Source organism: Salminus brasiliensis, chromosome 4 (genome assembly GCF_030463535.1).
Source record: "Salminus brasiliensis chromosome 4, fSalBra1.hap2, whole genome shotgun sequence".
Lineage (NCBI taxonomy): Eukaryota > Metazoa > Chordata > Actinopteri > Characiformes > Bryconidae > Salminus > Salminus brasiliensis.
The window spans coordinates 45,257,591-45,274,580 of record NC_132881.1 but is presented as its reverse complement, the minus strand read 5'-3'; the positions used below and the strand labels follow the sequence as shown (position 1 = coordinate 45,274,580).

Sequence of the window (16,990 nt, the reverse complement as noted above, 5' to 3'; positions counted from 1 at the left end):
TATTCTACAACTGTAGGTAGATATGACTCATCAGTTGACAGAGTGGACATTTTCCACCAGTCTGTGCTTTAACTTAACAGAAGATTCACTCAATTTCACAATAACAGATCTAATTAATAATTAATATACTGTTAATTTATCCTCAACATGTTATATATATTCATATATATATAAATATTAATATATATATATATATATATATATATGTAAGATTTCTCAAATGACTGAAAATATATATTCTATAGATCTGTTAATATATATATATATATATTTATGTTTAAAATATAAAAATATATAATTAATTATTTCATGTAAAATTCAAGAATCTGGAGGTGAAGACAGTCAATAATGTCATTTAGTTCATATTTAGTGTATAATTTGTGTTTAAAATATCCTTCAAACACTATTAATAGTGAATAATGAATATAATTAGTATAATAATTCAGGACTGGTTCAGTAAAGATTGGGAAGGTTTATCTGGCAGGCGCGAAATGCACCAATAAACATGCATAACATAGTGAGCTGATTTGTGAATCAATGACTCGGTTGAATCGAATCGGTTCGGTGAACTGAATCGAACCTCCCGTCATTAATCGCCACCGCTCCTCTCGCCTCACCTGCCTGAGCGTTACCTTCTTAACCCCGCTCCGTCTCGTGCACGCGCAAGCCACCTCACCCGCGCCCCCCTCCCTCCGTATTGCACTCGGTGCAGTGGGCGGGGCCAGTGACGTAGCACGCTGTGGGGGTGTGTTTTTTTTTCTTCTGTATAGCAGTCTGCAGTCGCCAGACTCCCAACACACACACACACACACACACACACACACGTATGCGCGCGCGCAGGTAAAAAGCAAGCCAGAGACCCCTTGTTTTTTAAGCCACGCGCACGAGACTGGAAACTCGCTGACAGGATCTTTCTGGGGTTTGTTTTCTTTTCTTTTCTTTTTTTTCTTCTTCTTCCTCCTCCTCCTCCTCCTCCTCCTCCTCCTCCTCCCAGCGCGTGATGTGCGCGGCACTGAGCTCAAACTAGTGGACGAGCAGCGCGCGCTCGCGCCACACAGCAAGAGCGAGCCAGAGAGAGAGAGAGAGGGAGAGAGAGAGAGAGAGAGAGAGAGGGGGAGAGAGAGAGAGAGAGAGAGAGAGAGAGAGGAGCACAAACAGGAGGAGAAAACTTCTGTCTGTTGGATTAAACGAGCGGAGCAGCGGACACACCTGACAACACCTGGATGTCTTAATCAAGGTAAAGTCCGCGCGCGCCGCGTCGCTAGACGCGCCAGATCTGTTGTCACGCGAAGTGTAAACACGACCGGACGCGCTCGAGCTATGTTGGAGCACACTTTAAAGTGACAACAGCACTGCTGGGAGCAGCAGCGCGAGCGCTACAATCAGCACCAGTGTTACCCACTATCGCGCTCGCGCTGTCAAGCCTTTCGCAAGAGCCCCAGCTTCGATGCATGTCTGATATGAAGCGGTCCTCTCCGGCGGGTTAAACTTTGAGCGGCTCTCAGGCGCGTGCATTCTCATTTGCATCGCGTGCGTGCAGTCCTTCTGCATCGTCAGCCCTGATCGGACGATCGGAGTGAAACTCCCAGGTCTTGTTTTGCATCAGAATGAAACAGAAAGGTGCTCAGTTTCAGTGCACTGCACGAGCTGCCTCTGCTGCATTCCGTCCCGTGCCCGTTTGACGGTCAAAAACCGCGAGCCAGCGCGTGCGTGCACGCCGAGGACGCCTACGATACGCCGTAACGCGTCGCGTACAGCGTGATGGTATGGATGTCGCGAGCCTTGGTCGACGCGAGCTCGCGATTTAACCAACTGCGTCACTGTCATCACCGTGCACGAAAAAAAAAGTAGGCTGCTGGAGAGGAAGAGGAGGAGGAGGAGGAGGAGGAAGAGGGGGGCTGCTTTAGAGGCAGTGCGCGCGACGCTGTGCTGGGGGAAAGTTTCTCGCGTGCACATTTAGCCCACTGTTATTACCGTTGTTTTGGAAAGGAGAAGCACGCGCGCCAGAGCAGTGGTGTGTTTCTATGAGCAGTGAATAAACTTCTGGGCGACGGTGGGTCTGCTTGTGTCCAGTGCACGAGGGGAAGAAAAAATGTGCACCGACTACGTCATGGGCTTTTAAAGTCGTACTGTCCCGTGCACTTTGCAGTACCACGGCTCTGTTGAAAATGCGTTGCATTAAAATGCATGCACAGACGTCCCTTTAGCTTGGGCTGTATACTGTCTCGTGCCTTAAAACGGACGGCTGTGTCCTGGCTTTCAAGATGCGTGTCACCCAGAGCAGGAGCGCTGATCGTGCCCCTCCCCTAAAAACCCAGGACGGCTCGTGCTTGCTTTCCCTCCAGCGCCTGCCTGCTGCTCTGGAGCAGTCAACAAGAGTTGCACACCAGACCATGCACGCGCACGCTGAAAACTTCTGCTGTCAACTTGTTGTTTGAGGATAAAGAAGGCTCTTAGTTGCAAATTAAATGCATGCAAGCAAGCAAGCAAGCATGCATGACACTCCTTGGGGCACTTTGAGCACCATGCATTTTACTATGTGGTTTGTTGTGATTTTACAGAGCCATGCAATGTGCTGTAAACATGCTTAGTCAGTGAAATATAGTGCAAAGTATAATAATAAGAAACTGGTGAGCGGAACAAGCAATGTTTAAGACCAGTTCATACCTCTAAATCGCTTAAATGCAAGCTCCATTTTTTGTACAGTGATATGCAAAAGCTTTGGCAGCTGTGGTCAAAGTGACCTTTAGGTAAAAATACAGGACACAGCTGTGATTTCTGTCAAGTGAGACATCGGCGAGTGAAAAACTGAGCTTTTCCAAATGGCCCAGTGGCCATTTTCTTATTATATCTTATTCTGAATGAAAAATGTGCAGAAATCTGCCTATACATAATTATGCAAATTTGTACTTTCCAACTTCTTTTCACCAACAGATTTCCTTGCTCACAAGGCCGAAGTAGGTTGCCAGACCTTTGCAGACCACACTGTCTTTCATTCAATTTTGTTTGTGTTAGACTTGTGCAAAACTGTTAAGCCGCAGAAAAAAACCACCACGTTGAATTTATTGATAATTTTAGCATTTCTCTTGGCATCTGTCAACCTCAGGCAGCTGTTTAGGGATGAGTTGACACATTTTGCAAAACACATTTAGCACAGCGGTGATTTAAAAAAAGGTGTCTTACTCAAAAGTGATTACGTCTTCTCTGCATTTCTAACACCTACCAGGTTTATCAAATGATCCAGGCATGGAGGCCAAAAGATACCAAAGTTTCTACGAAGGCACAGACACCGAAAACAGATGGAGCCAGGCGCCAGGATCAATGGAGTACAGCTGCACGGCAGAGGAGGAGGGCGGCCTGATGAACAGTGACGTCCTGATGGACATCGTGAACGTGAGCAGCGCGTCCAACGCCCCAGCGCCCGCCTGCAAGGACAGCGTTGGAAAGAAGGCCGAGGCACCGATACTTCGGCTCAATCCGAACCAGCCGCTCGGCTTCCCCGTGTTCAACAACAACTCCCTCCACCACCGCAAACCAGAAGGGGACTCTAAAGAGCTCTCCAAAACTGTTGCTGAGTCCATGGGCCTCTATATGAACGCTGCCAGGGAGGCTGAGTTTGCCTTTGGCCAGCAGCAGGGTCCACCTGGAGGGTGCCAGGGCAGCCCTGGCAAACTGTACCCTATGTGCGGCCGAGGGATTGAGGACAAACAGTCTGGAACTGTAGGGAGCCCGAGTATGAAAGCTCCACCAACACCATTCCCGAGCGTGTCTCAACTGCCCAACGGCAACCTTGGGGAGTGTGTTGTGGGCACGGCGTCAACGCCTTCTGCCCTGGCCACGGCTCTGTCCAGCCCCATCGAAAACTCCAGCAACATCTCCAGCCCTACTGGAAACAACATGGTGACTTCCACCACCAGTCCCACCTACTTCGGTGCCAGCTGCCCTTCCATCGGCAGCCCGGCAAGTTTGGGTCCGGTTGGTTCAGGCTTGGCCCCAGGCCACCGTCCCGGCTCCAACACCTGCAGCCCGGTGCAGTCCAGCACGGTTGGGTCTCCACCACTGGCCAGCCCCTTAAACGTGATGAAGTCGCCCATCTCAAGCCCCCAGAGCATGGGAAGCGTCAGGACGCCCCCATCCTGCGCCAACGTGAGGTCGTCCGTCTCCAGCCCTACGGGAAGCGGTGGCAACCTTAGGCCGTCCATGTCCAGTCCACCCACCGTGGCTTCCATGGCCATGTCCAGTCCTAGGAACCCCTCCAGGAGCTTCTCCGTCTCAAGCCCTCCTAGCAGTCTGGGCTTGGTCCAAAACGACATCCACAGCCCTGAGGTCCGAGAGCCTGACTTTAAAGGCTTTGAGTTCCCCAAAGTGGAGAACATAGATGGGGAGATCTTCAATGTAGGTCTGGACTCCATGGGGATGGTGAAGTACATCAAAAACGAGCCAGACACTGATTACAGGAGCATGTGTTTGGGCAGCAGTAAGGCCAACCTGTCACATTCAGCGTTCGTGTCTCAGATCAAGACTGAGCCCAACCAAGACATGACTTGCGCGAACGCGCACTACGGCGAATCGCAGCACCCCATGGGGCTCTTCCCGGCCTCGGAGACCACGTACTTGTCCTTGAGGGATAATTTTGATGAATACAGTCTCTCGGGGATCCTGGGACCTCCCGTTTCTTCTCTTAATGGCAACTACGAGCCTGGTGTGTTTCCTAACAATGACCTGCCCAAGGGGATTAAACAGGAGACCAACGATGGCAGCTATTACCAAGAGAATAATACCGTGCCCGCATCGGCTATTGTCGGTGTTAATTCAGGTGGACATTCATTTCATTACCAGATCGGAGCGCAAGGAACAATGTCGTTTTCGCGGCACGACGTGCGGGACCAGACCAACCCCTTGTTGAATCTAATCTCTCCGGTTACCGCGCTAATGGAGACGTGGAAAACGCGCCCAGGCCTGTCGCAGGGCCCCCTGTCCGCCCGAGCAGACGGCTACCCGGGCCCTGGCGGCTTCTCAGACAACATGGCAAGGTAAGGGGCAGGAAATGCGGGGTGTTTTTGTTTACTCCCTTTCTTGGAGGCAAAAAGGAAGACGACAGAGCGGTGGCATATATTACACAGTTACAAGTTAGCTGCAAATTCAAGCTGCAAATTCAAGCTTTTCAGGTTTCTGGAAGGTTGTGATTTTTGTTGCTTGCATAATTGTGCGCTCCAGGTAACTTTATGACACCTTATATTTGCCAAAATAAAAGTTGTTAGTATTTCATTGGCTTTGATGTTACATTTCTTTTTTTTCTGCGCTGTTAATTAGAAAGAGCCTTTTATTAACCGGTATGTCTCATTTATTTTGGCACTCCAGGTATGTTATAGAATGATTTTTCAGGATTGGATAGTTTGCATGACTTTGCTCAAATATTTACAGGCTGATAAAAGTCATTTGATTGGAAATAAAGGTGAAAATGAAAAGCTGTTGCCGTGAGACAGCACCGGAGGGGGGGAAAAACCCCCCCAAAAAACATACAAGTAAATGATTTGCAAGCTGGCTTTGGCTAAAGGAGCAGATCTGTACTACTGTCTTTATTTTTTTCTTCTTTTTTATTATAAATGATTGAGAAGTGTGATTTTCCATCTTTGTTTGTCTTTGATTTTATTCTCAAAGCCTTAAATAATCTGCCCATATCATATTGATGCTTGATCTCATTGAGCTTTACTGTAAACAGGAGCAAACAGCCGTCCATATGTCTACCACCACTGCATTTACTGTAGTATACAGTAAAAAGGAAGTTACACGGAAACCCTTTGTCGTGCAAATGGTGCAAATGTCTTCTTTTATGGGTTTATGGATTCCTGCTGTTAGACAGCTGTATCGTTAATAATTAATGCTGGCTAGCACCTTTTTTTCTTTTCTTTTTTTTACTCACACACCGAGATAAACAGGCCGGGCGGAGTGCCCAAATAAAAACAAACAGTTGGAGGAGCTTCGGAAAGAGGAGGGCAAGAAAATGTGCATGTCAATGAACCGCAAGTATACAGGTTAGCATAGAGGCCACGCGCTTTGTACCTCGACCCAGCTGTTCACCCAGCTCTTCAGTGGTCAGCGGTGAGAAAAGGCTGCACTAGGGTCCAGGAAAAATGAAGTGAAACGGGCCAGCCATAAAGTAGCCTGCATCTGGGGCATCGCTGGGATATTATGTGAAGTGGTTATGTAATCCCGGAGCACAGAGCAGAGCAGCACTTTGTTTACACGGAATCAAGAGATAGGGTACTGTACGTGGGTTAGCGGACTGGCCTGTGCTATTCTGGGCAGGCGACCGACCCCGTACAATATATGCTGATTACTGGAGTCATAAACGTATGGGCCGCAGATAGCAGGTTTCCTGGTTGCATAATTTTTTATGAGCTCGCACCCAGCAGGAAGTCCTAGACAATGCTATAAAGTGGACAACTCCAAGCCCTGCAGGGACGCAGGCTCGGCTTTCAAACTCTGATATGCTGCATTCGACTCATCGGCCAATCATGTGAGTTGTGATTAGGAACAAGGGGAGCACAGGAAACGCTTATTTACCTTTTTTTTTTTTTTTTTTTTGGACCATGTATTGTACCAGAAATATTTACAATTAAATTTTATTGGCATTTTAAGACCATTTTGTGAGACTGATATAATTATAATATAATAGCATAACAATAGCAGTGAAAGGAATTTAAAAAATTGCAAATATCCTAAACTCTAAAAAAGTTACACTGCTCCACAGCTCAATGCAGGTGGGCTTTATACCCCTCTAGCTCACACCTTGCATTAGGCAGCATGGTGCCAATAGGTTCATGCTTAATTGCTCCAGAGAGTCCTATTCTATTGGCAGTACTTCTCCACAGGGACTAAACAAGCTGTGTGTGTGTATGTGTGCATTTGCACATCTGTGTCAGCAATAGGTGCAACTTTAAGTAGCTAAATGCATTCATTACAAGGGGTGTCCACAAACATTTGGACATGTAGTGTATCTGTTGTAGCTCTTATCTGTTTTAATATATATTGCTGGGAGACAAAGACAAGAGAGACGCAGGTGGAATTTGGCCTCTGCCTTTAACCCATCCGTGCAGAGAACACACACACACACATGCTAGTGAGTAAACACACACACACACACACACACACACAGTGATACAGTGAGCACACATGCCCAGAGCCCGGAGCAGAAGGGGGTTAAGGGCCTTGCTCAAGGACCCAACAGTGGCAGCTTGCAAAACCTCGGGTATTGAACCCACAACCCTCTCATCTGTAGCCCTGTGCGCTAACTGCTGAGGTAGCACTGCCCCATATATGAGATTTCTTGATTAAAAATTAATATAAAAAGATGCATCCACCAGTTAACAGGTTGTAAACGTGTGATGTTCAGAGTTTTGACAAACTGGATCAATATGTGTCAAAATGTCAATCATTTAAGAGCTCTGCTCAAAATATTAATAACCTAGCATTTAACCTAAACTGACCACGAATGTGTTCTGAATGTGTTGCACTGATACTGATACCGCTTCAGTATCGGCACTGATACTGGCACTTGCACAGAGTATCGGTGTTGGCAATAGAGAGCACTGATACTTGATGAAGCTTACTGACTTATTTTGTTATGCAACCAAACATTTACATTTACATTTACTGCTTTTAGCAGACGCTCTTCTCCAGAGCGACTTACAACAGTGCTTTGCTATTTACTCCAGAAAAACCTCAGCTAGTTTAAACAGACTGAAAATTCAAAGATCCTCTAATCTTAGACTCTACTAAACACAAGTCAGTAAGGAGACCATAGTACTCTTCTCTTCGCCTGAGTACTCTCAGAAGAGGAGGGTCTTCAGTCTGGGTTTGAGGACAGCGAGCGTTGGACTCTGCTGTTCGGACACCCAGGGGAAGTTCGTTCCACCACTTCGGTGCAGGACAATAAAAAGCCTGGACGCTCGTCTTCCGTGGATCTTAAAGGATGGCGGGTCGAGCCGAGCCGTACTTGAAGCTGAAAGGGCTCTTGGTGCAGGTCGGCTTTTGACCATCGCCATCAAGTACGGAGGGGCTGGCTGGTCCAGTCTTGGCTTAGTAGGCCAGAGTCAAGATTTTGATTCTGCTGTGGGCAGCAGCTACACAGTGGCAGTAGCAGTGGAGAGACATGGTCTGTCTGACCTTGGCGAGTTGCTATTTCAGTGGTGTAAAGCGAGGGTGTAGCGCGTCGGGCTGCACGCGCCTGTGCTGACAATTCACTGCCAAGATAGCAACGAACATCTGACTGTTTTCAGTGGAGTCAGTGGAGCTCCTGTGTTTTCTACTGCCAAGATTTGAGCAATCCTCCAGAAACTGACCTGAACACCCCTCATTTGGAGACCACCGCGCCCACCGGCGTAGATATATATTTACAAGCAGCGCTGCTGTTTCAACGGCGCCGGCGGAAGGCGTGAAAATAGACTGTTGGTGGGGATGTAAGGGTGTAAGATAGGGTCCCGTAACTGCTACCTGCTAGTGCTGTCCTTTCCATTGGCTTGCCACTGCCATTGCCCTTGGTTGCTGTTTAGTGGTCCTGACCTTGGTCAAACTGCAGCTCTGTTACACAGCTACGAAGCTACAACTCTGTCAGCCTTTCTGCCTGTGAGGCTTGCTGAGGAGTAAGACTGAACATGTGATGGGTTTAGTGTCTGCTGGAATGTGTATCTCTTTGATGCTATTCTGGAAGAGGTGCAATTGCTACGAGACTAGCCCGCTAGCTCTCATGTGCTCCAAAACAGTTAGCCAGGCGCTCATTTGAAAAAGCATTAGCAAGTCATGCATGTCCGCTAAAGCCGGCTAATGATACCAGTAGCTGAAAAGAGCTTCTGAAGTGTAGCTGCCTACCAGAAGCACTTCTGAAGGCACTGCACCAGCGGTTTTCCAAGTGGTCCTTGTAGCACTCCAGACAGTCCGAATTGTAGACGGTTTTGGAGAGCTCCATGGACGAGGCTGAGGACCGGGAATGGTGAAGTGTTACCCAGTTTAGCTCTGGGATAACTGTACCGATCATGTTTGTCTGTCAGTGCTTGTGTACCTTTCAGAACTGTATATATATATATATATATGTCAAAAAGTTTGTGGACACCCCTTTAGATAAATGCATTCATCTACTTCCTGTTGCATCCATTGCACACACAGCTTGTATTGCCAATAGAACCTATCAGCACCATGCTGCCTCATGCTAGCTGTGGGCTAGAGGGGTATAAAGCCCCCCAGCATTGAGCTGTGGAGCAGTGGAAGAACTGTGATCTCTGGAATGATGGACGGTGGTGCTCCATCCAGTACTTTTGGGTGGGATGAGTTGGGGATGATGAGGTGGGGTGGCCAGGTGATTATCATGCAACATCCTGACCTCACTAACTATCTTGTCGCTGGATGCAATCAAATCCTCACAGCAGTTCTCCTGTAAAAAGGGATAGAGTCTTTCTACTAGATTTTGGAGGAGTATAGCTGTTAGGATTTGATTGCATTCAGACACGAGAGCGTTAGTGAGGTCAGGATGTTGGGTGATCTCCACCTCTCCTCATCTCCAACTCCCCAACTCATCCCAGATAGGCAGCCCCACTGCTCCACAGCTCAGTGCAAAGTATATAAGTATATATAGTATACACTATATGTCCAAATATTTGTGGTCACCCCTTCTAATGAAGTTGCACCCATTGCTGACACAGATGTGCAAATGCACACACTCTAGTCCCTGTAGAGACGTACTGCCGATAGAACAGGACTCTCTGGAGCGGACCAACATGAACCTATAGCGTTGCTCACTATCTTGTCGCTGGATGCAATCAAATCCTCACAGCAGTGCTCCTGTAAAATCTAGTAGAAAGCTTTATTCAGTTTAAGACAGTTACTCCAGCCGAAGCAGGATAAACTCTTTGTAATGCCCTTGTATTTTGAAGAAATCATGAAGAATAATCAAGTGTCCCAATACTTTTGTCCATGTAGTATTGCATGTGTGCCAATACATTTTGTAGCCAAAATTATCTCAGAAATACTATAAAAATAGTGGCTCAGGCATTAGACAGCATGTTTGCACTGATTGCATGCAATGACTTTCAGAGAGGGAGCTTTCAGACACCGTCAAATCAGACGTCTGGTTCGATTCACCACCAGCAATTCTCTAAAACCTTGGACTTTCGGTGGAATTCCCCTTTAAGTGAGAACAAGGCTATGAGCTGGCCTGCTCCCCTGAGTGTAGCTGCGTCTGTAACAGTGGCTTGTGGATGCGGAGGGTTACAGCATGGACGCAGGTTATGTACATTCACTATGTCCGAGCTGTGCCAGTGCTATTTGAATGCTGAGGCCCGCAGACAGGCCGCTTTGCGTGTACGGTTAAAGGGAGCGGGGTCATGGAAATGAAGGCGTCCCATTCAGATCTGCTCTCCAAATAAGGCTGCATTACCTTGTTTGACCTTTTTCCTGCTAAACAAATCTGGTCTTGTTTGAATGGAACTTTTAGGGGATGGAGGAGGGAATATTCTGCTGACTCATGATTAAAAGAAATCCATTTGACTTGAGCTCCGAAGGCCTAACCGTAAGAGTAATTAGCCCCCCAGTGTCGGACATAATGCATTCGATTGTTCTTTTGGTTATGGTTGCGTGACTCTGCTGAGTTTAAGTCGATAGACTCCGAAGTCTGAGCGAGATATGAGTGACTGATAGTGGTGGAAAACCTAGGAGAGGATTTTAGGTTCAGAAATAGCAAAAATAGCCCCATATTTACAATACAATATTTGGACAAAAGTATTGGGACACCTGCTCATTACATCAAGGGTATTACAAAGAGTGTCCTGCTTTTGTTGGAGTAACTGTCTCTGGAAGAAAGCTTTCTACTAGATTTTGGAGGAGCATTGCTGTGAGGATTTGATTGCATTCAGCCAAAAGAGCGTTAGTGAGGTCAGAATGTTGGGTGATCTCCACCTCTCCTCATCCCCAACTCCCCAACTCATCCCAGATAGGCAGCCCCACTGCTCCACAGCTCAGTGCTACGTGTCCAAATGTTTGTGGACACCCCTTCTAATGAATGCATTCAGTTAATTTAAGTTGCACCCGTTGCAGACACTGATGTGCAAATGCATACACTCAGCTTGTCTAGCCCCTGTAGAGACGTACTGCCAATAGAATAGGACTCTCTGGAGCAAATGAACATGAACCAATTGGCACCATGCTGTGTAATGCCAGGCGTGGGCTATGAAGGGGTATGAAGCCCCCCAGCATTGAGCTGTGGAGCAGTGTAAGAGCTGTGTTCTCTGGAGTGATGGATGGTGGTGCTACATCCAGTACTTTTAGGATGAGGTGGGGTGGTGGTCATCATCCAACGTCCTGACCTCACTAACGCTCTTCTTGCTGAATGGGATTCAGTCACATCCTCACAGCAGTGCTCCTCCAAAATCTAGTAGCAAGCCTAGATTTAGAGACGTTTACTCCTCATCAGGTGTCCCAATACTTTTGTCCAAGTAGTGTGTGTGTGTGTATATTTGTGCCTATTTGTGTTTAAAATGCTCCTGAGTTTCGGTTCAGCTCTTCAGGCTGTTTAAGGGCTGCAGATCAGGATTCAGGTCAGTGGAGCTGATCCAAGATCAGCATTAACTGAGTCAGTGATCAGGAATCGCTGCAACAGGCAGGCCAGCGGCCCTCCGACTACAGCGCTGAAGGGCCGCAGTAGCTGCAGCGCGGCAGTGTGTGTCTACTTTTATCACGCAATCTGTTGCAATCAGACTCAGGGCAGGTCCTGGGGCGGCTGTGGCCCTGATTCAGCAATTCCTGAGGTTTAAGGGGCAACTAGCCCCTGGAGCGGATACCGCGGCCCGGAGGGGGGGGTGATATGGCAGTTACCTTGAAGGCGGCCCATATGGCGGGAGTCGGAGCGCTGCGACGGATCAGAGGCGCGTCCTCAGCCTAATGAGATCCAGCTTAGCTAGAATGTCACACTGGATGACAGTCAGAGGTGGGGTGGCCTGGTGCCATGTTGGCTGTGGCTGTGGCTCGCTCGCAGCGCCGCACCGTATGCCTAGACACACACACACTCACACACACACACACACACACACACACACACACACTCGCCCTCTCCTTACTCTCTCAAACACTTCCTTCTACTCTCTCTCTTAAGTTCCACCTCTCTCCTCTCTCTCTTTGTGTCCTGCCCATTTTTCTTAGCCTCTCTCTCATTTGTCTCTTCTTTCTCTCTCTGCCCACTTTCTCTCTCTCTCTCTCTCTCTCTCTCTCTCTCTCTGTCTCTGTCTCTCTCTCTCTCTGTTTCTAACACTTAAATTTCTCTCTCTCTCTCTCTCTCTCTCTCTCTCTCTCTCTCTCTCTATCTATCTATCTCTCCCTTTCTCTCTCACATGCTCTCTCTCTCCCTCTGTCCGTTTGTCTCCTTTCTCTCTTTGTGTCGCTCTTTTGCACCTCTGTTCTTTTTCTTACTTTTTGTCTCTCTCTGTATAACTTTGTCTCATTCTGTCTCTCTGTCTCACTGTCTCACTCTCTCACTCTGTCTCTCTCTGTCTCATTCTGTCTCTCACGCTGTCTCTCTCTCATTCTGTCTCTGTCTCATTCTGTCTCTCGCGGTCTCTCTCTCACTCTGTCTCTCTCTGTCTCATTCTGTCTCTCACTCTCTCTCTCATTCTGTCTCTCATTCTGTCTCTCTCTGTCTCATTCCGTCTCTCGGTCTCTCGCTGTCTCTCTCTCTCACTCTGTCTCTCGCTGTCTCACTCTGTCTCTCTGTGTCACTCTCTCTCAGTCTGTCTCTCTCTGTCTTACTCTGTCTATCTCTCTGTCTCACTGTCTCTCTCTCTGTCTTACTCTGTCTATCTCTCTGTCTCTCACTGTCTCTCAGTCACTCTGTCTCACTGTCTCTCACTCTGTCTCGGTGGCTCTCTGTTTATTTTATTACATATTTCTCTCTCTGTCTCTCACATGCTCACTATCGCTTTCTCTTTTTCCCTTTTTCACAAATGTTCTCTCTCTCTCTCTCTCTCTCTCTCGCTCGCTCGCTCTCATTTGCACATTATTTGTTTCTTTTCTCTCTGACATTTCTCTCTCTCTCTCTCTAGCCACTTAACAGCCTTCTTATCTCCTTGTTATATCTTCTCTCGCTCTCTCTTTCTATCTATGTACTTTTTAATCTCTCTCTCCCTTTTTTCGTGTTTGTCTCTCTCTCTCGTTTGCATATTTATTTGTGCTCTCGCTCTCTGCCTTTCTCTCTCGCTTTTTCTTCCTTCCTCTCTCTCTCTCTCTGTTCTCTCTCTTTCTCTCTCTTAATTGTTACTCTCTGTATCAGCCTTTCTCATGTTTTCCTCTCTCTCTCTCTCTCACTTGTCTCTCCTTATTGTCTCTCTCTCTCTTTCTATCACTTACTTTTACTATCTCCCTTTTATTAAGCCCCCCCCTCCTCTCTCTCTCCCCTCCTCCTCTCTCTCCCCCCTTCTCTCTTTCTCTTCCCATCTCCCCTTATTCTAAGCGGTCTCTGCTGTTCCTCCTCCTACGCCCCTCACCATTAGATGTATTACAGAAGCCTTTTGTTGCTCACAGATCTTTGATATCGACGTTAAGCAGCACACACATTACTGACTCAGTCACACATTATGTAATAGCTCCGGAAAAAAACAGAGAGAGAGAGAGAGAGAGAGAGGGGGACAGATACAGTGGAGGGGAGGACAGTCATTCATCTCGTCTGCTCATTCAGTGTTCCAAAAGTAAGAGCAGTGTGTCTTCCGAACCACAGGGCCGTAAACCGTCCGCAGCTCGCCGTAGCGGCGGATTTTTCTGACAGATGTGTGAAGGTGGAGAGGTGCAGATGTGTCCGACCCCTCATCAGCTCTGATCTGCACACGCTCGCTGCGTCAGGCCTGCCTTTGATTGCCTGCGCAGGCACAGCATGTTACAGCATGTCCCATACATCACTGTACAGTAGCAACCTGACACACTATATGGACAAAAGTATTGGGACACCTGCTCATTCCTTTGTTTCTTCATTCCTGCTTTTGTTGGAGTAACTATCTCTACTGTCCAGGGAAGAGGGCTTTCTGCTAGATTTTGGAGGATTTGGTTGCATTCAGCAGTGACAATAGTAGAGTTAGTGAGGTCAGGATGTTGGATGCTCACCACCTTACCTCATCCACAACAAGATGGAGCATCTTCTACTGCTCCACAGCTCAATGCTGCACGCCTGGCATTAGGCAGCATGGTGCCAATAGGTTCATGTTTATTTATCTGACCCCTTTGGAGTCCTATTCTATTGGCAGTACTTTTCTACAGGGACTAGACAAGCTGTGTGTGTGTGTGTGTGTGTGTGTGTGTGTGCATTGTCACATCAGTGTCAGCAATGGGTGCAGCTTGTCTCCCTGTAAACAGGCTCATGGCTTTGGATAAAAAACTGGATGAAGGCATCCTTACATAAATCCATACTCACACTTTGTTGCTGTGGTATCCCAGGTGATTGCTGTGGTGTTGCAATGGTAAAGTTGTTGGTTGCTAAGCCATTGCTAGATGGTTGCTAGAGTGTTGCTGTGGTATAGGTGTGTATGGTAAAATGTGGGGTTCCAAAATCTTTGCTCCAAAAGACGGTTGGTCCAAAGTCTCATCCAATACGTTTGGCTAGTAGACCTGCTGTCCACAAACTTTTGGCTAAAATGTGGGGAGCCGAGAGTATTTGCCCAAAAGCTCCTCTGAGCACAGACAGTATTGCAGAGAGAGATAATGGATACCGCACACGTTCTCTCGGCTAGTGTGCGGGAGATTGACCTCATCAGTGTGACCTTTCTGAACACTGGACGATAATTTTACAAACATTTTACACTTTACATTTTACACTTTACATTGGTTCGTAAAGCATAGATCCTAAAACTGCAGTATTGGTTCTACGATTTTGCCAAATGTGCTGTTTGTACCTTGACAACTGTGACCAGTGGAGAGGTTTACATTTTTGGTTAAAAGTTTATGGACAAATTTCAATGCATTCCTATGGAGAAAAGTCCACAAAAATCTGCTGCGTAGAAAAAACTGCCACCGATGAAAAAGCCGTATACAAGCCTGCATCACACAATCAGGCCGAGCAATCTCGATTTGATATTACGGTGTTAACATATCATCTCGCAAAATGCAGGACAAGATAAGCAGAAAAATAAATAAATAAATATTAATAATATTAATAATAATGAGAAGGACAAGATAACTGAATTATAGTTATGCATTACTTTGATATGTGCAGCAATAATTATCATACATCACAAAAAAGGATGCTGGCTCTTCAACACATCTTAAGACATAAACGATGTGCTATGGGAATTATTCACGCTGTTTTTGAGGGACCTTCGCTATGGTCAGTTCAGTATGGAGGGTCAGCGTCACTCTGGTCTTCAGGAATATCCAGGTTTTACAGCGAGCACAGCCAGAACACCGCTCTGAGAACGTCGTAGTCAGCAAAGCGTGAGGTGAAGAAGCTCATGAGCAGGTTTTACTACCTGCATCTGCTTCCCGTGTCCTGACTGCCTCTCCCGAAAGGCAGCGAGGGTCGAGATATATATATATATATATATATACATACACATACATATTTTCTGGATTCGCAGGCGCTTCTGTCCTCGTTTTCCCGTCCCTGGCTTTGTTTGGCTCTTTGGTAAACAGGGGAATGGTTTTAATTAACAGTGTCTGCTCATTGCAGAAGTCTGGATGACTCAATGTGAAAGCTTTTCCTCAAAAGAGAGAAGGGTGCGCGAGAGCACAAGACAGAGAGCGAGTTGGGATGTGTATTTTTTTTTTTTTTTTTTTTTTTTTTGGTAATTTCTCTTCCTAAAAATGCAGCTTACGCACAGCTTTGAATGCGCTCCCTCATGTAACCTATTAAATTTGCATTGAACAAATGAGATTATTCCGGATTATTCCTTCTATCGCGCTCCGTGTGCTATTAGGGGCGGAAAATGTGTATTCCGTTGAGGCAAATTCTCTTTCAGAGAACACGTGATTGCTATGTGGCTGTAAGTAAATAAATAAATAAATAAATAAATAAATAAATAAGAAAAAGCACACTATTACAAATCGACCTACTTTTATCCCCAGGATTACCTAACGAATTGCACCCCCCCCCCCCATTAAATCTTGTTCCAGTTTATTTAGGCCATGTTTAGCTGCTCACTTTTATTGGGCATTGAGGACATTATGTGTGGGGCTACAGTTCACTATGACTGTAGAGAGCAGACCACAGGCCAGCTGATACTGGAGCCGGAGCTGTGCGTGTTACAGGACTGTGTTAACTGCTTAAAGGGGCGGTCGGCTCTCTGGGCGTTATAGATAGCCTGTAGCGCGCTCGCAGTGCCGTGTATGTTCATATGTGTATTTTTAAAGCATATTTAAATCCGTAGGACGTCTCAATCCGAGTCCATAGTCGTCAATTCTATGCTGCATGTTTACAGTACGCTTACTGTACGTTTACAGTAACAGGCCGCAACAGCGCTTCATGAGTCTAGTCTGCAGCGTACCACAGGACCAGAGTATAAATACATACAGACTAATGTAGTCTTCACGCATTCCATACCTACAGTCGTAGGTCAGAAGATATATATATATATAATCCATACTTTACGTTTAACTTTTTGCAGCATTACAAAACTTAGATCTGATATTATTGAAATGCTTCATTTTCAATGGGCAGATCTGCAGCTGAAACAGGAGCCTAGTGCAGCCCAACATTTTCAACATCAACATTTTAATAGAACATTCTCCTCATTATGACTTTTAGAGAAATGGGTTTTTGGGGGGGGGGCTAGTGCACTATAGACCCCTGTGGCGCAGCCTAAGCTTTCGGCCTTTGTTTTCCTTCCATTACTTTTACTTTTCTACTTGAAGTCGTTCTGAAACCAGTACTTTTACACTGTTACTGCAGTAAAAAGCTTCAGTTGATACTTCAGCTTCTATAGAAGTCTTTTTTTTAAACCCTCGTATCTCCACTCACTTCTACCTG

General features: G+C 46.5%; 1 protein-coding gene across 4 annotated transcripts in view; it reads left to right on the top strand.

Annotated features, from left to right (window-relative positions):
* Positions 1 to 802: 802 nt before the first annotated feature.
* The window catches only part of nr3c2 (nuclear receptor subfamily 3, group C, member 2), a 165,515-nt gene continuing 149,327 nt past the window's right edge, over positions 803 to 16,990 (top strand). The window contains exons 1-2 of one of the 4 annotated variants that reach the window (XM_072678558.1): positions 803 to 919; positions 3,227 to 5,033. In XM_072678558.1, the coding sequence (XP_072534659.1) occupies positions 3,247 to 5,033 (1,787 nt within the window). In that variant the 5' untranslated portion in view covers positions 803 to 919; positions 3,227 to 3,246. Of the gene's footprint in view, positions 920 to 1,031; positions 1,238 to 1,796; positions 1,848 to 1,923; positions 2,054 to 3,226; positions 5,034 to 16,990 lie in introns of those variants that run through there. The other 3 variants (XM_072678557.1, XM_072678555.1, XM_072678556.1) reach the window with 3 other exon arrangements.